General features: G+C 48.5%; 1 protein-coding gene across 10 annotated transcripts; it reads left to right on the top strand.

Moving 5' to 3' along the window:
* Nucleotides 1-191: 191 nt before the first annotated feature.
* Nucleotides 192-27,925, top strand: RyR (Ryanodine receptor). Of its 10 annotated transcripts, none has more exons than NM_001259277.1 (28): nt 192-258; nt 2,671-2,838; nt 5,684-5,887; nt 6,832-6,909; nt 6,973-7,361; nt 7,426-7,950; nt 8,010-8,134; nt 8,194-9,616; nt 9,672-10,275; nt 10,411-10,510; nt 12,048-12,252; nt 12,307-13,063; nt 13,123-14,282; nt 14,538-14,690; nt 14,763-14,878; nt 15,185-17,457; nt 17,966-18,445; nt 19,046-19,183; nt 19,349-19,623; nt 19,685-21,782; nt 22,557-22,666; nt 22,882-23,227; nt 23,300-23,320; nt 23,450-23,750; nt 24,043-24,153; nt 24,211-24,630; nt 24,699-24,900; nt 24,964-27,925. In NM_001259277.1, exons 2-28 carry the CDS (start codon nt 2,785-2,787, stop codon nt 27,641-27,643), a joined length of 15,348 nt encoding a protein of 5,115 aa, NP_001246206.1. In that variant the 5' UTR covers nt 192-258; nt 2,671-2,784; the 3' UTR covers nt 27,644-27,925. The 10 variants fall into 10 exon arrangements, with proteins under 10 accessions (NP_001246206.1, NP_001246209.1, NP_476993.1 ...); NM_001259281.2 differs by lacking the exon at nt 23,300-23,320 and adding an exon at nt 6,174-6,185 and having other exon boundaries at nt 227-479; nt 14,496-14,690; nt 19,337-19,623; NM_001259278.2 differs by lacking the exons at nt 10,411-10,510; nt 22,557-22,666; nt 23,300-23,320 and adding exons at nt 6,174-6,185; nt 10,752-10,851; nt 22,132-22,244 and having other exon boundaries at nt 227-479; nt 19,337-19,623.
* The last annotated feature ends 31 nt before the right edge of the window (nt 27,926-27,956 follow it).

Here is a 27,956-nt window from a genome sequence, read left to right on the forward strand (position 1 = left end):
TTCATATCTTGGCTCTTTGAATATTCACTACGTGTTCTATAGTACCATTCGCTCCTCCGAATGGAAATCGCTTTTCGGCAAGAGCCGACCCACTGTGCCGACTGCTGCGTACTGCGTGCCGCAGTGCCTTCTGCGCTCGCCGAGCCGCCATTCTCGCCGCTCGGCACCCATGCCACATCGCATCGCCTATCATTCTGCACTCGTGGTCGCCGCCGACGGGGCTCGTCGTCAGTCTAGAGAGTAATATCGACACGAAAAGTAAGTTCGCCGTGCTTCTGCTGGCCCACCAGCATCGAGTATAGAATCTATATGTGCGGCAGACCCTCGAAACGGGTGGAAAACGTGGAAAATCCATGGCGGAGCTGGCTATTTCCACGCGCCCTCAACGAGCACGTGGCGGAGTTGGGCTCCAGGCGGAAAATTGTGGTGGTGTTCGCGTTGCATAAGATTTGCAATTATAATTCCGACGATTCGAATAAGTAAAATATGAAAATTTGATGAAAAATTCGGAAAGTGCTCTAGTTTTGTGCGCTGCCCAGGCCTTTGCGTGTGATATTTTTGGACATGTGTGCGCCTTCGGCAACGGCTCCGCGTCTTCGGGTCTTCTTCGGGCCGCGGTGGAGACCAAAAATAAATACACGACACCGCTGAAAGCCAACGAAATGTTGGGGTTTTCAAAACCTAAGATCTATCGTTCGGTTTGAACAAAAGCAGCAAGAAAAATACCTCTCTAATGAACAATCCCTAGTGGTGCGCCGTGTGTTCTACATATTTATGTTTGAACATAGATATATGGTGGATATCGTGCGTTTCAGTGCGGTTGCTGCCGGCTCAGCAAAATGGCGAAGGTGGAGACGGGATTGCGTGCCATCGGACCCTTGGATTACCGATGGCCGCCTTGTCCCCGAGTCCCTCGGTTCGCAGACTGACTGCCGCCAGCGAAATCAGTAAATTTATGAGAAAAGTCCTTGCCCAAGGAGAAACACACCCGGCGAACCAGAGATCAATTAATTAGAACTCGTCGCCGGGACTCTCGGGAAATCGCAGCATGTCAGCGGCAACATGTTGCACATATAGCCACAAATACACCGGCTAAATATAAGTGCGACGACCACTAAATATATGCATCGCGTGTGTTTGCCATCTTGTCGACAAAGTAACGTTGGCACCTGCCCAGAAACATACTAGACACCCATCGAAAACACCACGCTAAAAAGCGGAAATTAGGGAAACATTTGATTAGCCGAATCCAAGGCACTTAATTAAAACGATTGTGTATACACATATACATAAATATCACGCGATTAAGATCAGACGATCCTTTCGATTTTTGAATTCCATTGATCAATGACCTCAGTTATTTTTATTTGTGTTTGTATCTAGTTTTTTGAGATCCAACATAATAAGAAATAAAATCAAGAAAGGTTATCTAACCGAAGCTTATACACATTTGCAGTGATTGATTATATATACCAAAACAACTACTGTATACTAAATAAGAACAATTTATGATAAAATACACTGCACTTAGGATTTCTTTAGTATTAGTTTCAATTTATTTGCCGACTGTTTCTATAGCAGCTTTATTATATACTGTAGTAAGTCGATTATCATAAAATTAAAAGCAAAATTTTATTTTTTTTTGGTCTTTATCGAAGTACATGCAATTATTTCATTGTCAGTTATATGATACAGAAGTTCGATATGTTGATACGTTCAGTCAGAGAAAAAAAAAAAAAACCTAGAAAAGTTTCATGCATATAGCTTTGAAACTGAGATACAAGCTTGCATACAATGTTAATACTTTATACAGTCGAAAAGGCATTATTTACAGTCCTGTAAATCTCTATAGTTCTACACAGTTATACAATTTTTATTGATCGAGTTACAATTTATTAAAATCGCTGTTACAGAACATATGCAAGTATGTACATACACGAATCATACACTTGTCCTTTAAAAGCTATAAAGTGGTTTTAGTACTCATACGCTCAATGTCGTAGTAATGTAAAGCGTTGTTAAGGATTTTTAATAAAAATTATCCATTTTAGTAAAATAAAATACAATACTGTTCTTTATTATGTTGGATACTGATGTTCGTATAGTTAAAAATATTTAGAGAGATTAATTATCAAACTTAAAATATATTAAAGCGCTCTTTGTCAAGTAAATGTGCATGTAACTTAACTTTATACCCTTTAATGAGGACTCTTATTCGGTAGCCCATTTAATTTCGTTTATTTGGCCTTTTGCCTGCTAATGACATACAAACAAATATCTACATAAATTCCTGAATAATTACAAGTGTAAAAAAAAACAAGCGAAAATTCGCGGCGAATTGGCAAGTGACACAGAAAGAGCGGAGAGCGAGGCAAAGGCGAAAGTATCCGCAGTACCGAGTGAATCAGCTGTTCGCCCAGCAAAAGCAAAACAAACAGCCGAACGAGAGAGTGCGAGAAAAAGTGCTCTCTCCACTCTGCGTTGGTCCGCGAGTGGGTGAGCGTGTGTGTAAAAATAGCGAGTGGAAGGGGATTCCCAAAATATAAACAAGAGTTCGTGCCACTCGAGTTCTGTCCGCCCATTAAGAAACCCTCGCCGACAGTCATTCCCACCCGTGACGAGTGTAAACAATGCATTTCTAACCGTAAACATATTCCCAATCTTTCGAAGGAAATTATACCGAGTCGGGTGACCGAGGGAAATCCCAGAACAATTGAATTCAAACGCCGCTGCGATATAAATTCCGATTTGGAGGCGCTGCGGTCGTTGCGTTAACCAAACGAAATGGCTGAGGCGGAGGGAGGCTCCGAGCAGGATGATGTTTCATTCCTGAGAACGGTAAGTACGGAACAGGATATGACAGTTCCATCGCTATTGAAGGTTCTAGGAAACAGATTGATTGTCTCTAACAGAATCCCACAATTTGTTGAAATATTTTGAAATTATGGCACTAGGCAGTAAGTTCTGTTTGGCAATTAAAAAATATGTTGCAACAAAGAATTGAAAAAACTAAAAATAATATTTGAAATGATTTTCTAGTTAGGCTTAGACTAGTATCTACTCTACACATTTTAAAAGTGCGCTTCTATTAACAGTATCTAATTAACAATATCTGAAGAAACCCAAAACTAATAGCTTGTAGGCTTTAGATAAAAATGTAGTACTTGTGATAGAGTTAAAGCAAATGAATTCTGGAGGAAAACTGATTTCAGACCAATTTTAAAGGCCAGTTCGTTTTGAAATATGAGAGTAGCCTGCACATCCAATGACAACAGCAGATCATCTAAAATCAATTACGTCCACTCAATAAAATCCACGGGGATTTTTCACAATTGGTGTCATAAAATATCCGGCCATCCATAAAAGATATCCTGCCTCGTTTCCCCGGCTACGCAATACAGCTGTATATGTATGTAATGCATATTTATAGGCGCCCCTAACTTTTGTTTATGGCACACAATAAATACGAAGCCCAAGTCACAAATTCAATCACGGCCACCAGGGGCTTTAGCTTTTCGTCTGATTCCACTTTACATAGCCAGCTGGTTTTGGGAATGGGAAGTAGGTGGGGGAGTAGGTGAAGGGGGAAGGATTCCTCGATGAACACATCGTCAGCTGACAAATGCCTCCATATATCAATGCCCACAGCTGGTGCGCCAAATGACAGCCATTATGGGGTATAAGTAAATAGTGTTGCTTTCTTGTGCTCACGCCCACGTGCCACACCCCTGCCGACGACCCAAGGGCCCACGCCAACTGGGGGTCAGCGAGGTCAGCAGCAGCGACACCTTGCCGCAATAAATAAATACGTTTGGGGGCAAAAGTTGAGTTTACACATCGCAGCCACACGGACATCCGTGTAACTTTGTATCTCTTTGTGGGCCCGCAGGCTCGATTCCCACACACCGCAACAGAAATTCAATAAATACCGAATACCGAAGAACCGGCAGGGACACAGGACTCCAGGTCCCCGGGGAAGTCCCTGCGCCGCCCTTGAAGCGAAGTCGATGTCAAATTACGCTCATGGCCTCCCCCCAAAAACTTTACAGTTCACTAGCGAGTGACCCGAAAAGTGCAAGTTTGCAAAAACATTTATCGAAATGAAGTCAAATGCAAATTGAGTCATTGAGCAGTGCAGTTTTGGATGCCCAAAACCAGGATGTGGTCGGATTTAAATTTTAAATAGATGGGCGCAGAGACAATGATGCTGCAGTGTCAGGACTCGGCACTTCATTCGCATTTAAATTATGCAAATTGCTCGATTCGAAATCCATTACCGTTCATTTAACTTCGACTACACACAACACCACCGGTCCAAAATCACAACCGTTGGGTGGGGAAGTGGGTGTGGACAACCAGCCATACCACACCACCCACCAACCCATCGGCCGTTCATTTGCACATTTAGTGCCTTGTAACAATTCCCCCAATTTGCGTGTGCATCGCCCGGCTGATGTTCCATGCCCAAAAGGATGCAGATGGAGCTGGCGAGTCGAATGTGTCGGCAAATGCCAATTGGTATTGCGGTGGCTTGCCGGTCGGAATTGTTGCCAAGTCTCATTAAAATTGCAGCACAACTTTGGGCCTCTTAACGACTTAATTGTTGCCTAAACTATCCTTCCATTCCTTAACTCAATGCTAGCACTCCGTGCACATGAAGAAATCGATTCCAGGATTTCTTACTTGAAAATCACCTTGGGTAGCCGTTTTTCAAGAACAAAGTGAAGTCGCTGCAGTACAGTACCCAATTCTCTATAAAGGAAGTACAAGGATGTTGAAGATCTCTAAGCACACAAGCGCCAGCTAGCATCTGTTGTATAAATGTCAATTCGACGAATAACCAACAAAAATTCCATTTTGTCCATTTCGTTACTTTGTTTCCAAGATCTCTTAATTTCTATTTAAAGAGTAAAACGAACCGTTTTTGGGGGAAAGAGTCAATTTTTGGCAATATTTTGAAACGTACTAAGTATATGTCTCTAAAATTTGTGTGCCTAAACTTTTTAGATGTATTCCTTATAGGTATGTTTAAAAAACTTTTAAAGGCTGGGAAACGTTCCCTCTTTATGTTGCACATTTTTAAACATACCTTTTATTCCTTTTATTCAAAGAGTAACAGATATAAATCGCAGGCATATGTTTTGAAGTGTACTTCCAATACTCATAGGATAAATGAGTAATCTAGACTCGTTTAAGAGTTTGTTGCAGATAAATGAAGATCTTCTGAGTCAGAAGTTCTGACCAGGATTAATTAAGAACTTAAGTTCTTGATCAGGATTAATAGGCGTGTCCAACCGACGATTCCAGCTTTGTCTGTCCATTCGTCAAAATTACGAGATCTCGGAATTTACAGGCTACATTTTGACAGAATTTAACAATGACGTCGTTATTCGTAGATAAATAAATAATTTTATTTCGATCTATATTTGGTTAGCTCAGTATCGTTTATTTAAGATACGATTTGAGATATACTATTGATTTTGATCTTAAAAATAAATACTTGCACACACCAATTTGAGTTCCAGTTTTACGATTAAGTTTCTTAACCTTTAATAAGCATGAAACAAGCTACTTTCTTCGGCTTTCCGATGTCAGCTACACATTTCATACACTGTTAATTAACGTGTATGTATAACATAATATTAATAACTAAATATTATTCCTTTTGCGGCTGCCATTGTAGGAGGACATGGTCACGCTCTCCTGCACGGCGACGGGGGAGCGTGTCTGCTTGGCCGCCGAAGGATTTGGCAACCGGCACTGCTTTCTCGAGAATATTGCCGACAAGAACGTGCCGCCGGATCTTTCGCAGTGTGTCTTCGTCATCGAGCAGGCGCTGTCCGTGCGAGCATTGCAGGAGTTGGTGACGGCGGCAGGATCCGAGACTGTAAGTATAAAGCCTGGAAAAAGGTCAACTCGGATGTATGTCTTTTCATTTCGAAACCAAGGGAATCCCCAGCATTCATGCCATGTAGTAGTCTGTCCCGCCATTTCTGTGTTGTGATCCCTATCGCTTCAATGTCCATAGATTAAGGTCATATAAGTTCCCCCGATAGTTAGGTTCTTGCATGCCCCTCTCTGTGTGATCTTCCCGTTTTTCTCTTCTTCTACACATTTGTAACCTATAAATTTTTCGTTATTTTTCAAAATTTTTCTAAATACCCACAAAACAGGATAGTCGACTTGTAAGTATACCTTTCAATTCTTCTTCTTTACTCGTATCGCGCTTCTATCTCTCTTCTACTCTCTATCTTTCTCACTCTGTCTGTGTAAAGTAGCGCTCGTTCTGTCTCGCTCTGCTATTGCTTTCTTTGTCACATCTCTGCGGGAAATAATCCCCTAAAACTGAGCTTGTGCTCATCTATTTTCCCCGACCAGAGATTCAAGTCGCGTAAGCCTAGGCTCACAAGCCTGGATCTTGCAGCTCCTAACTCAGCAGTGATTAAAATTGAGTACACTTGGACTACGGATTGTACGATTATCTTAGCCCTCTTCAACACAAAGAAGAAATCAAGGCCTCACAAACTGAAATATTCTTTAATTTTATGAAAGAGTATTATTATTCGAAAGAATATAAATATTGTAATACAGATTATAATGAAGTCTACACTTCCTTCACAATTAAAAAATGGTTCAGTTTCTTCTTTGCTTGACTGTACTCCATTGATCTAACCATCAGCAACCACGAGCACTTGCATCCTAACTTCGTAAATACGTAACTCTTTCCACTGTTATGCAGTAGTTTGTAGATTGTAGTCTTACCAATCCCTAGAACCAGCTGTCTGCAGACAGAGCTAACAATTTTTTAATGGCTTTCCCACAAACTCCTAGGGCAAAGGCACCGGATCGGGACACAGGACATTGCTCTATGGCAATGCCATTTTGCTGCGTCACCACAACAGTGATATGGTGAGTACTTGATCGCTTCCACTTGGCCAGCAAGAATAAATCTAACAATCTTACACTTTGCAGTACTTGGCATGTCTGTCCACCTCCTCGTCGAACGACAAGCTGTCCTTCGACGTGGGCCTGCAGGAGCACAGCCAGGGAGAGGCTTGTTGGTGGACGGTTCATCCGGCGAGCAAGCAGCGCTCTGAGGGCGAGAAGGTGCGCGTCGGAGATGATCTGATCCTGGTGTCCGTGGCCACCGAACGTTATTTGCATACGACCAAGGAGAACGAACAGTCTATTGTAAATGCCAGCTTCCATGTGACCCACTGGTCCGTGCAGCCCTACGGCACGGGCATCTCCAGGATGAAGTACGTGGGCTATGTCTTTGGCGGCGATGTGCTGCGTTTCTTCCATGGTGGCGACGAGTGCCTGACCATACCGAGTACATGGGGTCGTGAGGCGGGACAAAAGTAAGTTTATCACTCGAAATGACTTAAGTCACTATACTAAAGTACCCTTTCAATCCCCTGACAGTATTGTTATTTACGAGGGCGGCGTGGTCATGGCACAGGCGAGGTCCCTGTGGCGCCTGGAACTCGCTCGAACCAAGTGGACTGGTGGCTTTATCAACTGGTACCACCCGATGCGCATACGCCACATAACCACTGGACGCTACTTGGGCGTCAACGACAGCAACGAACTGATTCTAGTTAAGAAGGAGGAGGCTTCGATTGCCACGACGACTTTCTGCCTGCGGCAGGAAAAGGACGACGAGAAAAAGGTGCTGGAGGACAAGGACCTGGAGGTGATCGGCTCGCCGATCATCAAGTACGGCGACACTACCGTCATCGTTCAGCACTGCGAGACTAGCTTGTGGCTCAGCTACAAGAGTTATGAGACGAAAAAGAAGGGCGTAGGAAAGGTGGAGGAGAAGCAAGCGATCCTGCACGAGGAGGGCAAGATGGACGATTGTCTCGACTTCTCGCGCTCCCAGGAGGAGGAGTCCAAGACAGCTCGTGTCATCCGCAAGTGCAGCAGCCTCTTCACCCAGTTTATTACGTAGGTGACTTGGAAGTCCTTTACGAGTGATTTTCTTATCGTATTCACACTCATTTCAGAGCCTTGGAAACACTGCAGTCAAATCGCCGACACTCCATTTTCTTCCAAAAGGTCAACCTCAACGAGATGGTCATGTGCCTTGAGGACTTGATTAACTACTTTTCGCAACCCGAAGACGATATGGGTAAGGTCATTCAAAATATGACCCTAAGATGTTCAATAAAATCTATAACTAATTTTCAGAGCACGAGGAGAAACAGAACCGATTCCGTGCCCTGCGCAACCGACAGGATCTGTTCCAGGAGGAGGGCGTGCTCAATCTGATCCTGGAGGCCATTGACAAGATCAACATAATCACCTCGCAGGGCTTCCTAGCCAGCTTCCTGGCCGGCGACGAGACCGGCCAGAGCTGGGATCTCATCTCCACCTATTTGTACCAACTCTTGGCCGCCATCATCAAGGGCAACCACACGAACTGCGCCCAGTTCGCGAACAGTAACCGACTCAACTGGCTATTCTCCCGCCTCGGTTCCCAGGCCTCCAGCGAGGGTTCCGGCATGTTGGACGTACTTCACTGCGTGCTGATCGATTCGCCAGAGGCACTAAACATGATGCGGGATGAGCACATCAAGGTGATCATCTCCCTGCTGGAGAAGCACGGCAGGGACCCGAAAGTCCTAGACGTTCTGTGTTCCTTGTGCGTGGGTAATGGAGTGGCGGTGCGATCCTCCCAGAACAACATTTGCGACTTTTTGCTACCGGGCAAGAATCTGTTGCTACAGACGCTCCTGGTGGACCATGTGGCCAGCATCCGACCGAACATCTTCGTGGGTCGCGTGGACGGTTCTTCCATGTACCAGAAGTGGTACTTCGAGGTGACCATGGATCACATCGAACAGACCACGCACATGATGCCCCACCTGCGCATTGGCTGGGCTAATACTTCCGGGTATGTACCGTATCCCGGAGGCGGCAAGAAGTGGGGTGGCAATGGAGTAGGCGATGACCTGTACTCCTTTGGATTTGATGGTGCCTTTCTTTGGACGGGAGGTCGCAAAACACTAGTGGTGGACGCGCTGCCCGAGGAGCCCTTTATCCGTAAAGGCGATGTTATTGGCGTTGCCATTGACCTTTCTGTGCCCATCATCACGTTTACTTTTAACGGAGTAAAAGTGCGCGGTAGCTTTAGGGACTTTAACCTGGACGGAATGTTCTTTCCCGTGATGAGTTGCTCATCAAAACTAAGCTGTCGCTTCCTTTTCGGAGGTGATCATGGTCGTTTAAAGTTTGCCCCGCCCATGGGATTCTCTGCCCTCGTGCAGTGTCTCATGCCGCAGCAGATCCTCAGTCTGGATCCTTGCTTCTACTTTGGTAATCTTGCCAAGAATGTTTTGGCCGGACCATGGCTTATTGAGGACGACACTGCTTTTGTTCCGAAGCCCGTTGATACCACGGGTGTGACATTGCCAAGTTCTGTGGACCAAATCAAGGAGAAGCTGGCGGAGAATATCCACGAGATGTGGGCTCTAAACAAAATCGAGGCGGGCTGGTCGTGGGGCGAGCACCGAGATGACTACCACCGCATCCATCCTTGCCTCACCCATTTCGAGAAGCTTCCGGCGGCGGAAAAGCGATACGACAATCAACTAGCTGTGCAAACGCTGAAGTAAGTTGGCTTACTCTTAAGGAAATTAACTATACTGACCTTCTTACCTCTATAGGACGATTATCTCGCTGGGATACTACATAACCATGGACAAGCCACCAGCACGCATTCGCCCAGTGCGCCTGCCCAACGAGATCTTCATGCAGGGCAATGGCTACAAGCCGGCTCCACTTGACCTAAGCGCCGTGACACTCACCCCCAAGTTGGAGGAGCTTGTGGACCAGCTGGCCGAGAACACTCACAATCTGTGGGCACGGGAGCGCATCCAGCAGGGTTGGACTTATGGTCTGAACGAGGATAGTGAAAACCACAGGAGTCCACACTTGGTGCCATATGCCAAAGTGGACGAGGCTATCAAGAAGGCCAACAGGGACACAGCGTCGGAGACAGTGCGAACGCTCCTGGTTTACGGATATGTCTTGGATCCTCCGACTGGCGAAGGAACGGAGGCACTTCTGGCCGAGGCACAACGCCTCAAGTTCGCCGGATTCCGGACTTACAGGGTGGAGCGCAACTACGCCGTGACATCGGGCAAGTGGTACTTCGAATTCGAGGTCCTCACGTCCGGACCAATGCGAGTGGGTTGGGCACGGGCCGATTGCTATCCGGGAGCGATGCTGGGCAGCGAGGACACCAGTTGGGCCTTCGATGGACACAATGTGAGTATGAGGAAGGCAGGGGTCTCCATGCCGAGGGTCATCCATTCGATGTAGGCTAGGGAGGGTTGGAAGGGACTGCGGTAACGCCTAATGCCAGATCGACTCAAACCAAAACCCACAACCCCGTGATTATAGGTGACCAAAATGCACGCCGGATCCATTGAGCACTTCGGAGTGCGGTATGAGGCTGGCGATGTCATTGGTTGTTTCATCGATGTCAAGGAGCAAACGATCAGTAAGGACCTAGACGCCCTAGCAGCGTGCCTCAACGTTGATTTTATTTACTTTGATCGAACGCATTTTGTTTTAACTCAACTCTCAACTTAATCAACGATTTCGTTCTTCTTTGATTTGTTAATTTAGCGACACTCTCTCATTTATACGATCATTAACAAGCTACCAGCAGAGTAAAGAGTAGGGCCTTTTTGATCGATCGAATCGCGACTAAATCTCGGCACTTGCCACTCAATTTTTAGGAAGAGAAAGTCTACGGTGGCGTCAGTGAATCCTTTGGTAAACAGTGCGGCCCCGGGGACATAGTCGGCGTCTTTTTAGACCTGGCCGACCACACAATTAGTAAGAACTGCTCGCTCCCCTGTTGTAATGTCAAATCCTCTAAGCTGCCCCAAGGAATGTCCACCTCCGTGCTTTTGATATCTACTAAATGTGAACCAGAGTCACCGGATAACCGAGTGCCGCAAGTCCAGCGATGCGAAGGCCATGTGGTATCCACGCATTCACCTCAATATAGATACCCTGCAAAAGCGACCCATAGCTACCCATAAAGACCGAACCTCATACAGTCAACTTTAGGTCAATTTAATCGCATTCGAAATTGATAAATCATTTCTCAACTAGTTAGCATAATTTGGAATTTATAAAGGGGTTACTATTTAAAAACAGCGTTTAGTATTGCTTGTAACAATATTCGCATCTTTAATCATTTATCAATAAAAATCATTTTTGTTTTCAAAATGGTTACTCTTATCGATTCCAGCCTTAGAACTTTTGTTAGAACTTGAACTGGACATACATTTAAGTAATCAAAGCCAGTAGATCAGTCATTTTAGACACGACAGAATCCAAACTGGACCAACGCATAGAATCGTCCGACAAAAGCATAAGTCCATCAATGCCAGCTTCTCGTAGACTCTCACTTTCGATCCAGACTATCCAATTCCCATGCTCTAATGTCCAACTATTGTTACTTTGAACACCTTGAACGCCTAACAAGGAGCGAGGCGCCTGGTTAGCGACCTGGGTGCCTGAGGAGCAGGTGACACATCAGCTCATCCCCAAGCTTTTTACTCTCTCGTAACTGCCTGTAATTACTAACGACACGTACCTAACTTACTTAACCAATAGCAATTCAATCCAGTTGTACAATATTTAGCATGAGAGCTAACCATAAGTACTTAATAGCTTGCTTGACAATATAATCCTAGCTTTGCCTCCTAACTCGAAACCCAACCAGTTAAACACTACTCTAGTCCAGACATGATAACAATATTATGTAGTCCAATGCAAGTATGCTGCAAGGCGAATCAAACGCCAATTAATACGCACGCATTTCCTAGAGGAATTAAAATTGCTTAATGGATTCCGGACGAACGATACAATTCCGGATACGGATACGGTTCTCAGGCCAAGGCCCGTTCGGAATTCATTGAGAAGCTGCTTGGTTCTTGGTTATTATCAATATGCTCATCATTAGCAACCGTCCAGCCACCCCCAAGCCCCGACCCCATTAACCGTAATCAATCGTTGTGCAGGCTTCTCGTTGAACGGAGAACTCCTGATGGACGCGCTGGGCGGCGAGACGACCTTTGCCGACGTAACCGCCGAGGGGGTGGGCTTCGTGCCCGCCTGCACCCTGGGAGTGGGCCAGAAGGCGCGCCTCATCTACGGCCAGGACGTGGACTCACTCAAGTTCTTCACCACTTGTGGCCTGCAAGAGGGATACGAGCCGTTCTGCGTGTAAGTACTCGGAATACATTATATAATTAAATTTAATTTAAATTTTACCTGCAGGAACATGCGCCGCCCGGTTACCCACTGGTACACCAAGGACCAGCCCATTTTTGAGAACACCGAGGAGATGCCCGACTGCCGCATCGATGTCACCCGGATTCCCGGCGGCGCCGACACCCCGCCGCACTTAAAGATCTCGCACAACACCTTCGAGACCATGGAGAAGGCCAACTGGGAGTTCCTGCGTCTTTCCCTGCCCGTGACCTGCATGGGTGAGTTTATCAGCGAACAGGAGAAGGCCAGACGCTGGGACGAGATTAAGAACCGGCAGTACCGACTGATGCGCGAGGCGGAGATCGCTGCCCAAATGCAGGTCCAGACACAGGCCGCCCACATGGACCACATGTTGAAAGGTGGCTTCAATATGAACGACATCAAGGGCTTGACCCGTAATTTCGATGAGCACGCGGATGCTGAGGCAGATCACATGATGCGCGGACCCAACCGTCCGCCTCGCAAGGGATCGCTCACCCGCAACATAACCTTCGAAACAGACATGTCCGCCGCCTTGGACGAGATGCAGCGTTCCACGTCGGTGCTTGACATGAACGGGCTGGGCGAAGAGATGGATGACAAGAAGAAGCGCGGCCGCAGCCCCTTTAAGTTCTTCTCGAAGAAGTCGCGTGATCAGAGCCGCGAAAAGATGGGTGCTCGCACCCTGGACACCTCTCTGGAGCGCCGAAATACGGTGGCTCATGGTCGGAACGTGGTTAACCAGCAGATGACCACACGAGCTCCAACTCTGCGGTTAAATAATGTAAGTTGTAATTTTTTAGTTACATTATAATGATTATTGGATTCCAAAAACTATCTTAGGCCGAAATCCCTCCCAGCCCTGTGCCCCAGGGACCAAAGCAGTTGAGTGGCTCAAATCTTGGCCAACAGCCGGTGGAAACTTCGGGTGACGAGATGTTCGATGCCGAGTGCCTCAAGTTGATCAACGAGTATTTCTATGGAGTAAGAATCTTTCCCGGTCAGGATCCCACGCACGTGTACGTCGGTTGGGTCACTACGCAGTATCACCTGCACAGCCGTGAGTTTAACAAGAACAAGGTTCGCCGTGGATCAGTCTACATCGAGGATGACTACGAGATGGCCATTGAACGGATCGACCGCCAGAGTTGCTATGTAGTTCGAGCGGACGAGCTCTTCAACGAGGTTACCCAGGATGCCTCAGGCAAGGGAGCCTCACAGGGCATGTTCGTTGGCTGCTTCGTGGACACAGCCACCGGCATCATCCGCTTCACTTGCGAGGGCAAGGACACCTCTCACCGCTGGATGATGGAGCCAGACACCAAGCTCTTCCCGGCCATTTTCGTGGAAGCCACCAGCAAGGAGATCCTTCAGATCGAGTTGGGACGTACCCCTACCACATTGCCCCTTTCGGCGGCGGTACTGCCCACCAGTGACAAGCATATAAATCCACAGTCCCCGCCGCGTCTGAAGGTCCAGTGCCTGCGTCCGCATCAGTGGGCTAGAGTTCCAAATACTGCGCTCCAGGTGCATGCGCTGAAACTCTCCGACGTGAGGGGTTGGTCCATGTTGTGCGAGGACCCCGTGTCCATGCTGGCCCTGCACATCCCAGAGGAGGATCGCTGTATAGATATTCTGGAGCTCATCGAGATGGACAAGCTTTTGTCCTTCCATGCCCACAGTCTAACGCTCTATGCGGCTCTTTGTTACCAATCCAATTACAGAGCTGCCCATGCCCTGTGCCAGCATGTGGACCAGAAGCAGCTGCTCTACGCCATCCGGTCGGAGTACATGAGCGGACCACTGCGGCAGGGCTTCTACGACCTGCTGATCGCCCTGCATCTGGAGTCGCATGCCACAACCATGGAGGTGTGCAAGAACGAGTACATCACACCGCTGGGAGCCGAGCTCAAGGAACTGTACTCCGATGAGGAGATGCAGCACTCACTGAGATCCCTGGTTACGGAGTCAGTGCGTCCGCAGCTGCGGATGACGGAGATCACGTGAGTTGACCATTTACGGCTCTTCGCCCTACCCACAATGCACAGATTTCCCGATCACTGCTCGGGCTGGGGGCATGGCATTCTGATTATCCTTTCGATTTTGTTCACATCCCATTCTGTTTCGAATCTCCCGGTCCTGCATCTGATCCAACACAACACCTGATCCATCGAACCTCCTGCACCGACACAACAACAACAACTACACCCGTCCAGACCCCCTGTGATTGCAACATCTAGTATGCCAAGTGTTTCCAGCGAACCGATCCCCGACATCGACCAATTGTACTCCCCGAAGTTCCCCCTAGAAGTAGTCAGGCAGTTTGTCATGGAGGCGCTGAAGGATGCCGTCGAGATCAATCAGGTGCACAACCGCGATCCCATCGGCTGGACCAACGAGAACCTCTTCCTGTGAGTAGCACCTTAACCCGTAAGGCCATAGAACGTCCTTTAGTGATAGCCCCATTCCCATCCGCCGTGTAGCCCTCTAATCAAGCTCACAGACCGGCTACTCTTGGTCGGCGTCCTGACTGACGAAGATGTCCAGCGGCTATTGGTCATGATCGACCCGGAGACCTGGGACCAAGCCTTCGAAAGAGGTGAGTAGGCAATTGCTCACAGCTTAGGTCGGCTGGTAAAAGAACACTAGCGTTTCAAACTAATTTCTTATATGGTAGATGTTTAATCAATTCTTTATTAATACAATAGGATGATGCAATGTAATGAAAGGATTTAAAAGAATCCTTTTTATAGATGTAGAATAATGAAAAAAGGAAAAAAAAGAATTTCAAAGTTAAAATATCTTCTAATACTCCAAAATAGAAATTAACTACTTTACCGGCAGACCACCGCTTCCAATGTCTAGAAAACCGAACGCATTCTAATAGAATAATCCCCTATTTCAGAGGGTAAGGATGAGCACCGCAAGGGCTTGCTCACCATGAAGATGGCCGAGGGCGCCAAGCTGCAGATGTGCTACCTGCTGCACCATCTCTACGACACCCAGCTGCGCCATCGAGTGGAGAGCATCATCGCGTTCTCCCACGACTTCGTTGGCGACCTGCAGACCGATCAGTTGCGACGTTATATCGAGATCAAGCAATCCGATTTGCCCAGTGCTGTTGCGGCCAAAAAGACTAAAGAGTTCCGCTGTCCGCCACGGGAGCAGATGAACCAGATTCTCTGCTTCAAGAACCTCGAACCCGATGACCAGGACAACTGCACCTGTGGCCTTGAGTTGCGCGGACGCTTGGGCGATTTCCACGATTCCCTCATGCAAAAAGTGTCGCTCAATGCTCTCCAGGAGCCGGATGGCGTCGAGGGCACAGCGATCGAGGAGGTAAAGACAGGACCCATCACGAAGATCTACAACTTTATTAACACCGTCAAGGAGCTGGAGGAGGGCCCCAAGGAGGTGGAGGAGCCGGAGAAGAAGACACCAGAGGAGGTGTTCCGCAAAGTTCTCATTAAGACGATCGTCAGCTGGGCCGAGGAGTCACAGATCGAGAATCCCAAACTGGTGCGCGAGATGTTTAGTCTGCTGCTGCGGCAGTACGACACCGTCGGAGAATTGGTTCGTGCCCTGGAGAAGACGTACGTGATAAACACCCGAGCCCGCGACGACGTGGCAGAGATGTGGGTGGGCCTCAGCCAGATTCGCGCCCTGCTGCCCGTCCAGATGAGCCAGGAAGAGGAGGAACTGATGCGCAAGCGGCTGTGGAAGCTGGTTAACAACGCCACCTTCTTTCAGCACCCGGACCTCATACGCATCCTGCGTGTCCACGAGAACGTGATGGCAGTGATGATGAACACACTCGGACGGAGGGCACAGGCACAAAGCGATGCGCCCACCCAGTCGGAGGTAGCCGAAGGAGCTCCGTCCAAGGAGAAGGACACCTCCCACGAAATGGTGGTAGCTTGCTGCCGATTCCTCTGCTACTTCTGTCGCACTGGTCGCCAAAACCAAAAGGCCATGTTTGATCACTTCGACTTTCTGCTGGACAACGCCAACATCCTGCTGGCACGGCCAAGCCTGCGAGGATCCACGCCCCTCGATGTGGCATACTCGAGTTTGATGGAGAACACAGAATTGGCTCTGGCCCTGAGGGAACACTATCTAGAAAAGATCGCCGTCTACCTCTCGCGATGCGGACTACAGAGCAACTCGGAGCTCGTGGAGAAGGGCTATCCGGATCTGGGTTGGGATCCCGTCGAAGGTGAGCGTTACCTGGACTTCCTGCGCTATTGCGTTTGGGTCAACGGCGAGAGCGTCGAGGAGAATGCGAACCTTGTCATTCGACTTCTTATCCGTCGTCCGGAATGCTTGGGACCGGCTCTAAGAGGAGAAGGAGAAGGTCTGTTCCGCGCCATCGTCGAGGCTAATCGCATGTCGGAGCGCATCTCGGACCGCTGCAAGATGCAGGACGAGGCCGAGGGCACCATTGCCGGTCTAAACTTCACACATCCTCTGCCGGAAGGCGAGGAGGACGAGGACTATATCGATACCGGTGCCGCCATTCTGAACTTCTACTGCACCCTTGTGGACCTACTGGGCCGCTGCGCTCCGGACGCTTCGGTCATCGAGCAGGGCAAGAACGAGTCCCTGAGGGCTAGAGCTATTCTGAGATCTCTGGTGCCACTGGAGGATTTGCAGGGGGTGCTCAGCCTGAAATTCACCCTCTCACAGACGGCGCCCGGCGAGGAGAAGCCCAAATCGGACATGCCGTCCGGCCTGCTACCCAACAATAAGCAGAGCATCGTGCTCTTCCTGGAGCGCGTCTACGGCATCGAGGCACAGGACCTCTTCTACCGCCTGCTGGAGGACGCCTTCCTTCCGGATCTCCGCACCGCCACCATTCTGGACAAGAGCGATGGATCCGAGAGCGACATGGCGCTGGCCATGAACCGCTACATAGGCAACTCGATCCTGCCGCTGCTCATCAAGCACTCCAAGTTTTACAACGAGGCCGAGAACTACGCGAGCCTCTTGGATGCCACTTTGCACACGGTCTACCGGCTGTCCAAGAACCGTATGCTGACCAAGGGGCAACGCGAGGCTGTTTCCGACTTCCTGGTGGCCCTCACATCCCAAATGCAACCTGCCATGCTGCTCAAGCTGCTGCGCAAGTTGACTGTGGATGTGTCCAAGCTGTCCGAGTACACCACCGTGGCCCTCCGGGTGAGCATTAACAACCATTTAAATGTTTTTCAGAACCATTCTAAGATGTTTAATTTTAATCTGGCAAAAAATTTCTTTGGTAGTATTATATTGAAATATAATCATTTTTACAGATATATTTAGACAGTAATCTGTCTGTCTTCTTAAAAAAAAAATTCATGTTAAATTAATGTTCTTCACAAGAATTCATAAACTAATCGCATTTAATCTCATTTTAAAATTAAAACGTCGCTATTTTAACAATATGTCATATTCTACAAATAGAGTTTTATATTAATTATTGATTTGTGAAGTCCAGTTTATTTACCTAAATAACAAACTAATAATATTGAGTATTTATTATTGTTGTTTCCAATTTTCTAATCATTTAAAAGACTTTAACAAATAATTCAATTAAAAGTTAATTAATTAAAAAGATCAAGAGCAAGCTGATATTTGCACATATTAATCTAATGGACAACCAAGTTAGTTTCCCCATATTAATGTCATTTCCCTTGACCTCCGATAGCTTCTCACCCTGCACTTCGATCGCTGCGCCAAATACTACGGCTCAACTCAAGGCCAGGGCTCCTATGGAGCCTCATCGGACGAGGAGAAGCGCCTGACGATGCTGCTGTTCTCGAACATTTTTGACTCGCTCAGCAACATGGACTATGACCCGGAACTGTTCGGTAAGGCACTGCCCTGTCTGATCGCCATCGGCTGCGCCCTGCCACCGGACTACAGCCTGTCCAAGAACACGGACGAGGACTACTACGGCCGCCAGATGGGCGCACCGGATCAGCCGCAGTACATGCCCAATCCGATCGACACCAACAACGTGCATCTGGACAACGACCTCAACTCGCTGGTCCAGAAGTTCAGCGAGCACTACCACGATGCGTGGGCCAGTCGGCGGTTGGAGGGTGGCTGGACCTACGGAGACATCCGATCCGATAATGATCGCAAGCATCCTCGCCTGAAGCCCTACAACATGCTCAGTGAATACGTGAGTAAATCTAAAATAATATGTAAATCTGAAATAATATCTAAATCTAAAATAATATCTAAATCCATTTACCATTAACCATTCTGTTTTAGTTTTCTAGCATTTTATAACGATCAATTAACATTTAATCAAAATCCTTTCATTATCGATCATTTATTCTGCTTTCAGTTTTTAGATTTAGCATAAGCTAAATCACTTAATTATTTGGTTACCATTCTTAAATAATGATTTTTATTGATTTAATTATTTCTTACGTTTCCTAACAACGATTTTCTATTTTATTTTAGGTTATTTTGGTGTCACAGATACTTTAAGACTTAATCGGTATTTCCTAATCCTTAATTAAATTTGAAAAGATTGAGTAAATTGGTTAAATAACAACTTTCCTATTACCGTTCTTAGACGGACTCACATAATTGAAAGATGAAGCTTCTTTTCTGTGACACTAAAGTTAAATAATTGAATTCTTAATTGTGCTAACTTCATGATTAATCATTACAAAGTAATTAAACAGCTAACTCAAAATCGTTCAAGTAATTTTCTGTTTAACCAAAACTCTTCTGATGGAAAGCCAACTAACTACTGAAATCTCATTGGCAGGAACGCGAGCGGTACCGGGATCCGGTGCGAGAGTGCCTGAAGGGTCTGCTGGCCATCGGATGGACCGTGGAGCACTCCGAGGTGGAGGTGGCGCTGAATCATCGCGGATCAACGCGGCGTCAGTCGAAGCCTCAAATTGTATGTAGCAGCCAAGAGCCTTTTACTAATCCCCATTTCGAAAATCCTCTAACACACGTTCCAAATTTTCTATCCGTTTTCCAATTGGCTTTTCTATCTTTGTGACACGCCCACGTCCACGCCCTACACTTTGCCGTCCCCTAACACCGATAGAACGAATTCCAGAACGAGGGCAGCCCGTTCAACTATAACCCGCACCCGGTGGACATGAGCAACCTGACCCTGAGCAGGGAGATGCAGAACATGGCTGAGCGCCTGGCGGAGAATTCCCACGACATCTGGGCCAAGAAGAAGAACGAGGAGCTCAACGGCTGCGGTGGCGTTATCCATCCGCAACTGGTGCCATATGATCTTCTGACCGACAAAGAGAAGAAGAAGGATCGCGAGCGCTCGCAGGAGTTCCTTAAGTACATGCAATACCAGGGTTACAAGCTGCACAAGTGAGTAATGAACGAAGACTAAACGATTTCCGAATTCATGCCGACATATTGCCGACTTTAGGCCATCAAAGGGAGGAGCTGTGGAGGAGGGCGGCGCCACCCAGGCTGCCGTTGAACTGCGTTTCTCGTACTCCCTACTGGAAAAGCTCATACAGTATCTGGATAGAGCCACCATCAACATGAAACTGCTAAAGCCATCGACCACGTTCAGTCGACGCTCATCCTTTAAGACGGCCACCCGGGACATCAAGTTCTTCTCGAAGGTGGTGCTGCCTCTAATGGAGAAGTACTTCTCAACGCATCGCAACTACTTCATCGCCATTGCCACGGCAACCAATAATATTGGAGCAGCCTCGCTCAAGGAGAAGGAAATGGTGGCCTCGATCTTCTGCAAGCTGGCCGCTCTACTGCGTAACCGGCTGAGTGCATTTGGACCGGATGTCCGCATCACAGTACGGTGCCTCCAGGTCCTGGTCAAGGGCATTGATGCACGCACCCTGACCAAGAATTGTCCCGAGTTTATTCGCACCTCCATGCTGACCTTCTTCAACCAGACATCCGATGACTTGGGTAACACGATCCTTAACCTGCAGGATGGCAAGTACAGTCACCTGAGAGGCACTCACCTGAAAACCTCCACATCGTTGGGATATGTAAACCAGGTGGTTTTGCCGGTGCTTACTGCCATGTTTGATCATCTGGCAGCCTGCGACTATGGCAGCGATTTGCTTCTGGACGAGATTCAGGTGGCTTCCTACAAGATCCTCGCTGCACTGTATCATTTGGGTACCGATGGCACCCTGACGCATGACAGGAAGTATCTTAAGACCGAGATTGAGAGGCATAGACCCGCTCTGGGCTCCTGTCTGGGAGCTTACAGCTCCTGCTTTCCGGTGGCCTTCTTGGAGCCCCACCTTAACAAGCACAACCAGTACTCGCTGCTCAACCGTATTGCGGATCACTCACTGGAGGCGCAGGACATTATGGTCAAGATGGAGAGCTGTATGCCAAATCTAGAGACCATTCTCGCCGAGGTCGACCAGTTTGTGGAGTCGGACAAGACATACAATGATGCGCCTCATATTATCGACGTGATCCTGCCGCTGCTTTGCGCCTATCTACCGTTTTGGTGGTCCCAGGGACCGGATAATGTCAGTCCCACCAGTGGCAACCACGTGACCATGGTCACAGCCGATCACATGAATCCGTTGCTGCGAAATGTGCTTAAAATGATCAAGAAGAACATTGGCAACGATAACGCCCCTTGGATGACTCGCATTGCCGCCTATACGCAGCAGATTATCATCAATACGTCGGAGGAGCTGCTCAAGGATCCGTTCTTGCCGCTGGCGGAGCGGGTGAAGAAGCGCACTGAGAACATGCTGCACAAGGAGGACAGCATGCGAGGATTCATCAAGTCGGCCACGGACGACACTTCGCAGGTGGAGACCCAGCTGCAGGAGGACTGGAATCTGCTAGTGCGAGACATATACTCGTTCTATCCCCTGCTCATCAAGTACGTGGATCTGCAGCGAAACCACTGGCTGAAGGACAACATACCGGAGGCCGAGGAGCTCTACAACCATGTGGCAGAGATCTTCAATATATGGTCTAAGAGCCAGTACTTCCTTAAGGAGGAGCAGAACTTCATCTCTGCCAATGAGATCGACAACATGGCCTTGATCATGCCAACTGCAACCAGGAGGTCGGCCATCTCGGAAGGTGCTCCTGCTGTGGGTGGCAAGGTAAAGAAGAAGAAGAAGAACAGGGACAAGAAGCGCGACAAGGACAAGGAGGTGCAGGCCAGTCTGATGGTGGCCTGCCTGAAACGCCTCCTACCCGTTGGACTGAATCTGTTCGCGGGTCGAGAGCAGGAACTGGTGCAGCACTGCAAGGATCGGTACCTGAAGAAGATGCCCGAGTACGATGTGATCGAGTTCGCCCGCAACCAGCTGACCCTGCCGGATAAGCTGGACCCGTCGGACGAGATGTCCTGGCAGCATTACCTTTACTCAAAGCTGGGCAAGACGGAGGAACCGGTGGACGAACAGGCGCTGGAGAAGGCCAATGTTAACTCCAACGAGAAGGGCAAGGACAAAACCCAGGAGACAGTGGATCGCATCGTGGCGATGGCCAAGGTTCTGTTTGGCCTGCACATGGTAAGTGCCGGATCAACTCCGAACCAAACGGGATGGGATGTACGGATGCATACCAATCTCTATCTCGATCTGTCTAAATTGTAATATTTCAAAATGCACAACTCTGATGCCATCAGTTCGAGTAACTCATCACTATTGAAACTGTACGAGCTTAACTATCTGTGCAACAACTCTTTCAATCTTTCAACTTTAATCTGTTAATCACTCGATCTTTCTTTTCCTCTCGAAACATCAACAACATGATCAACACCAAAATCGACATCGACATGCACCCACATCGCCAACTCTTCATTCACCCCGACAATTGTTGACTGAAATGCTGACCGTCCCGTGAACGAAACATTTACAGATCGACCATCCACAACAGCAGAGCAAGAATGTCTACAGGAGCGTTGTGTCGATCCAAAGGAAGCGTGCCGTAATCGCATGCTTCCGTCAGACATCGCTGCATTCTCTACCCAGGTTATTACCGATTGCAGTTAACAGATTGCATCTTACAGATTGCAGATTGCCGATTGATTAGCTCTGTGGGAACCAACTAACCATACTAGTGTTCTATAAAGTTTATCTGTCCTAACGCCCATTTTATCATCGTCCTCAATATGGCATCAATCTAATCCGATCTTTTTTTTTTTTTTTGATACTGAATCCCCACTAATAGCTAATGCACTAATGTGAGCGCCGTGTTCTAAACGCCATTTGTATTATTGTATATTTTTATGGACTTGCCGCACGCTTGCTTGCCACTTGCCAATCCGATTCCGAATCCCTTAGGCAGCCAGCTCCAAGAACAGATCCAAGCGGTGGGGTTCAAAGATCTCGGTGGCGCGTCGCCAGGCAGTCATTTCAAGCTTACGCGCCAAGCATCTTTATCGCATGAGCAGGTGGTACTCGTTCTCGTAGTCGCATCGATTGGTTCATCGCCTTCTAAGTTTCTTTAATTTTCCACCCCAAGGATCAGCATCAGTTCTTATTTCAACTTTTTGTTGCTCTCTAACTTGATTTGATTAACCATATGCATGCCAAATTGTTTTTTTTTTCTAACTATTATTAGCTGTCTTGGCACATATCACTAACTTTTGAACGCATTCCTATCCAGACATCGGGCCTGCAACATCTTCGCACGATCGTACTACGAGCAGTGGCTGCAGGAGGAGAACGTGGGCCAAGAGGTGATGGTCGAAGATCTGACGCAGACGTTCGAGGACTCCGAGAAATCCAAGAAGGAGGGCGAGGAGACGGACAGCAAGCCGGATCCGCTAACCCAACTGGTTACCACTTTCTGCCGCGGCGCCATGACGGAACGCAGCGGTGCCCTCCAGGAGGATCTGCTCTACATGTCCTATGCCCAGATCGCGGCCAAGTCCACGGGCAAGGAGGAGGAGGAAGGCGGCGACGAGGAAGGCGGTGAGGGTGGCGAAGAGGGCGAAGGCACCAGCATCCATGTAAGTCGATGCCAACTAACATAGACCCACTAACAACAGCTTAAACCCCAAAACCCGACATGTCTGATTCAGTGTCGGATGAGGCAGTTAATGGTAACTATTCCTTCGGCTGAAATTACTAAACAATGGCTTTATAATTTTATATATCCCATACACAGCTATAAGACCCAATCTTATATATATTATTAGAACCTTAAAAACCATTCACTAATACCTCCACAGGAACAAGAGATGGAGAAGCAGAAGCTGCTCTTCCATCAGGCACGTCTCTCCAATCGTGGCGTTGCCGAAATGGTGCTGTTGCACATTTCCGCCTCCAAAGGTATACCTTCGGAGATGGTAATGACGACACTCAATCTCGGCATCGCCATTTTGCGCGGCGGCAACATCGACATCCAAATGGGCATGCTGAACCACTTGAAGGAAAAGAAGGACGTTGGCTTCTTTACCTCCATCGCCGGACTGATGAACTCCTGCAGTGTACTGGACCTGGACGCCTTTGAGCGAAACACCAAAGCAGAGGGTAAGTCCATCCGCCCCGTGATCCCACGCACCCACCTCCTCCAGCTTTGATTTGCCGTGCCCGTCATCTTTGGTTCGAATACTTCTAAGTTCGATTACTCTATTGATTTGTGTCTACTTCCTTCCAACTGATTTCCCAACCACCCAACACCACCATGCCTCGCATGCCATTACCACCAACCAACCACCAACCACCAACCCACCAATCCCGTGTACGTGATTCCCGCTATCGTTGTACCAATCCACCCAAATTTGTCACACGAACAAAGAGTATATTCCGAGTGCGGGTGCAGGTCTTGGTGTAGGTTCCGAAGGCGCCGCGGGCGAGAAGAACATGCACGACGCGGAGTTCACCTGTGCGCTGTTCCGGTTCATCCAGCTGACCTGCGAGGGCCACAACTTGGGTGAGTTATAGAAGGAGAGAGTTGAGAACATGTGACCTCTGAGCCTATCCCTTACAGAATGGCAAAACTATTTGAGGACCCAGGCGGGTAACACCACCACCGTGAACGTGGTCATCTGTACTGTGGATTATTTGCTTCGTCTGCAAGAGTCCATCATGGACTTCTACTGGCACTACTCCAGCAAAGAGATCATCGATCCCGCTGGAAAGGCCAACTTCTTCAAGGCCATCGAAGTGGCTAGCCAAGTATTTAACACCCTCACTGAAGTCATCCAGGGTCCGTGTACCCTCAATCAGCAGGCCTTGGCACACTCGAGGTTGTGGGATGCAGTTGGTGGCTTCCTCTTCCTGTTTTCCCACATGCAGGACAAGCTGTCAAAGCACTCCAGCCAAGTTGATCTGCTCAAGGAACTGCTGAATCTGCAAAAGGACATGATCACCATGATGCTTTCCATGCTGGAAGGAAATGTTGTTAACGGTATGGGAACTGGCATATCAACATTGGATGACTAATGCAGATTAATATTCGAATATCCGAATTAACAGGCACTATTGGCAAGCAGATGGTGGACACGCTGGTGGAGTCTGCCAGCAATGTGGAGCTGATTCTTAAGTACTTCGACATGTTCCTGAAGCTCGCCGACCTTATCGAATCGCCCAGCTTCCACGAAGTGGACATGAAGAACGAGGGTTGGGTGACCCCCAAAGACTTTAGGGAAAAGATGGAGCAATCCAAGAACTACACACCGTAAGTGAAGATAAAGTATGGCCAATCACAGGGTATCACAGACTATAACGCTCCGTTTTACAGGGAAGAAATGGATTTCCTTTTGGCCTGCTGCGAGCGCAACCACGAGGGCAAGATCGATTACCGGGCCTTCGTGGAGCACTTCCACGAACCATCAAAGGAGATCGGTTTCAACCTGGCTGTGCTCCTGACCAACCTCAGCGAACACATGCCAAACGAACCGCGCCTGGCGCGCTTCCTGGAGACCGCCGGCTCGGTGCTCAACTACTTCGAGCCCTTCCTGGGCCGCATCGAGATTCTCGGCAGCTCCAAGCGCATCGAGCGCGTTTACTTTGAGATCAAGGACTCGAACATCGAACAGTGGGAGAAGCCCCAGATTCGCGAGTCCAAGCGTGCCTTCTTTTATTCCATCGTCACCGAAGGTGGCGACAAGGAGAAACTGGAGGCCTTTGTGAACTTCTGCGAGGACGCCATCTTTGAGATGACCCACGCCTCGGGACTTATGGCCACCGATGATGGCGGTGGCAATGTGAAGCGGGACACTGCCTATAGTTCCTATATGAGCGAGGAAGAGGAGGAGCGAGCCGCTCGTGATCCCATCCGCCGCACCATCACCGCCGTCAAAGAAGGACTCAAGTTCGGAGTGCACATGCTTAGTCCGGCGAACATCAAGCATCAGATCGGAGTGATGCAGACCAAATCCATACCAGAACTCATAGTCGGCTTTTTCAAGATCATCTTCTATATATTTTACTATACCGGATATGCACACTTCTGCGTGGTGCGTTACATATTCGGCATCCTACTGAACCTGATGCGAGGACCTGCTCCAGAGCAGGAGGAGGAACCGGTAGTGGAGGAGGAAACGTTTGGAAGAGCACTGCCACCGCTGCCGCTTGAAGAACCACCGGGCACGGTGCAAGCCTTTGGGCTGGACATCAACAAGGAGGAGAACGGCATGTACAAGGTGGTGGTGCACGAATCTCCAGCCAATTCCTCGATGGAGGAGGGCGGAGAATCCAGTCCCGAGGACGGAGCAGCTGCCAGCGGCGAATTGGTCGAAGGTGAACCACACCAGGAGCCCATTTCCATTGTGGATCTGCTGGGTGGAGAGGCTGCAAAGAAGGCGGCACAGGAGCGGCAGGAGGCGCAAAAGGCTCAGGAGGCCGCTATGGCCTCCATCGAGGCGGAAGCCAAGAAGTCGTCATCTGCGCCTCAGGAGACTCCAGCTGTTCACCAGATCGACTTTTCTCAGTACACCCATCGCGCCGTTAGCTTCCTCGCCAGAAACTTCTACAACCTCAAGTATGTGGCCTTGGTGCTGGCTTTCAGCATTAACTTCATGCTGCTCTTCTACAAAGTCACCTCGTTTACCGAAGAAGCAGACAGCTCTGCCGAAGAGGAGCTCATCCTGGGCTCCGGGTCGGGAGGAGGTGCGGACATCACGGGCTCTGGGTTTGGCGGATCAGGGGACGGAGGATCGGGCGATGGCGAAATGGAGGACGAGATACCGGAACTTGTGCACGTGGACGAAGACTTCTTCTACATGGAACACGTTCTCCGCATTGCGGCATGTCTGCACTCACTTGTCTCCCTGGCCATGTTGATTGCCTACTACCACCTCAAGGTTCCATTGGCCATCTTCAAGCGGGAAAAAGAGATTGCCCGCCGGCTGGAGTTCGAGGGATTGTTCATTGCAGAGCAGCCGGAGGATGACGACTTCAAGTCGCACTGGGACAAGCTGGTAATTTCGGCGAAAAGTTTCCCGGTGAACTACTGGGACAAGTTCGTGAAGAAGAAGGTGCGCCAAAAGTACAGCGAGACCTACGACTTTGATTCGATCTCTAATCTGCTGGGCATGGAGAAGAGCACGTTCGCGGCTCAGGAGAGCGAGGAAACGGGCATCTTCAAGTACATCATGAACATCGACTGGCGCTATCAGGTGTGGAAGGCTGGCGTCACCTTCACGGACAACGCCTTCCTCTACTCGCTGTGGTACTTCAGCTTCTCGGTGATGGGTAACTTCAACAACTTCTTCTTCGCCGCCCATCTGCTCGATGTGGCCGTGGGCTTCAAGACCCTGCGCACCATCCTGCAGTCTGTGACCCACAACGGCAAGCAACTGGTGCTCACCGTGATGCTGCTTACCATCATAGTGTACATCTACACTGTGATCGCGTTCAACTTCTTCAGGAAGTTCTACATCCAGGAGGAGGACGAGGAGGTGGACAAAAAGTGCCACGACATGTTGACCTGCTTCGTGTTCCATCTGTACAAGGGTGTGAGAGCGGGCGGTGGAATAGGCGACGAGATCGGGGATCCAGATGGAGACGACTACGAGGTCTACCGCATCATCTTCGATATCACGTTCTTCTTCTTCGTTATTATTATTCTGCTGGCCATTATCCAGGGTCTGATCATCGACGCCTTCGGCGAGCTGCGTGACCAACTGGAGTCGGTGAAGGACAACATGGAGTCCAACTGCTTCATCTGCGGGATGGGCAAGGACTTCTTCGACATAGTACCGCACGGCTTCGACACGCACGTCCAGAAGGAGCACAACTTAGCCAACTACATGTTCTTCCTGATGCATTTGATTAACAAGCCGGACACGGAGTATACCGGCCAGGAGACGTACGTGTGGAACATGTACCAGCAGCGCAGCTGGGACTTCTTCCCAGTGGGAGACTGCTTCCGCAAGCAATACGAGGATGAGCTTTCCGGCGGAGGCGGCGGCGGCTAAATGACTGCGGATTCGCCGCGTCTGATTTCTGGGCACAATCACACTGGCACTAGACGGTCCAAGGACTCTCGGGATCCAATTTTGTATCGGTAGTTTGACAACATCTGGAATTTTTACCTAGTCAACTTTAGCAATGTATTTTAAGCAATATCCTACACAATCGTTTTTATGTACGTAGAGGAGTACGACCTGTTTCCAAACTGAAATATTGATGACGATTCTAGCACGTATAACAACAAATGTTCTTAACTCATTTTGAAATAAATCTATTCATTTTGAACGAACCCCTTTGGTCTTCGATATTTTATTTATT

This window comes from Drosophila melanogaster, chromosome 2R, assembly GCF_000001215.4.
Source record: "Drosophila melanogaster chromosome 2R".
In the NCBI taxonomy this organism is placed as follows: domain Eukaryota; kingdom Metazoa; phylum Arthropoda; class Insecta; order Diptera; family Drosophilidae; genus Drosophila; species Drosophila melanogaster.

Excerpts from the sequence above, each read along its gene's own strand:
- RyR (NM_001259282.2), top strand. The coding sequence starts at position 2,785 with ATGGCTGAGGCGGAGGGAGGCTCCGAGCAGGATGATGTTTCATTCCTG. Across the intron at positions 14,691-14,762 it reads ACCAACGAGAACCTCTTCCT|CCCTCTAATCAAGCTCACAG; the intron begins GTGAGTAGCACC and ends TCCGCCGTGTAG. Across the intron at positions 23,751-24,018 it reads GCGAAACACCAAAGCAGAGG|AGTATATTCCGAGTGCGGGT; the intron begins GTAAGTCCATCC and ends ACACGAACAAAG.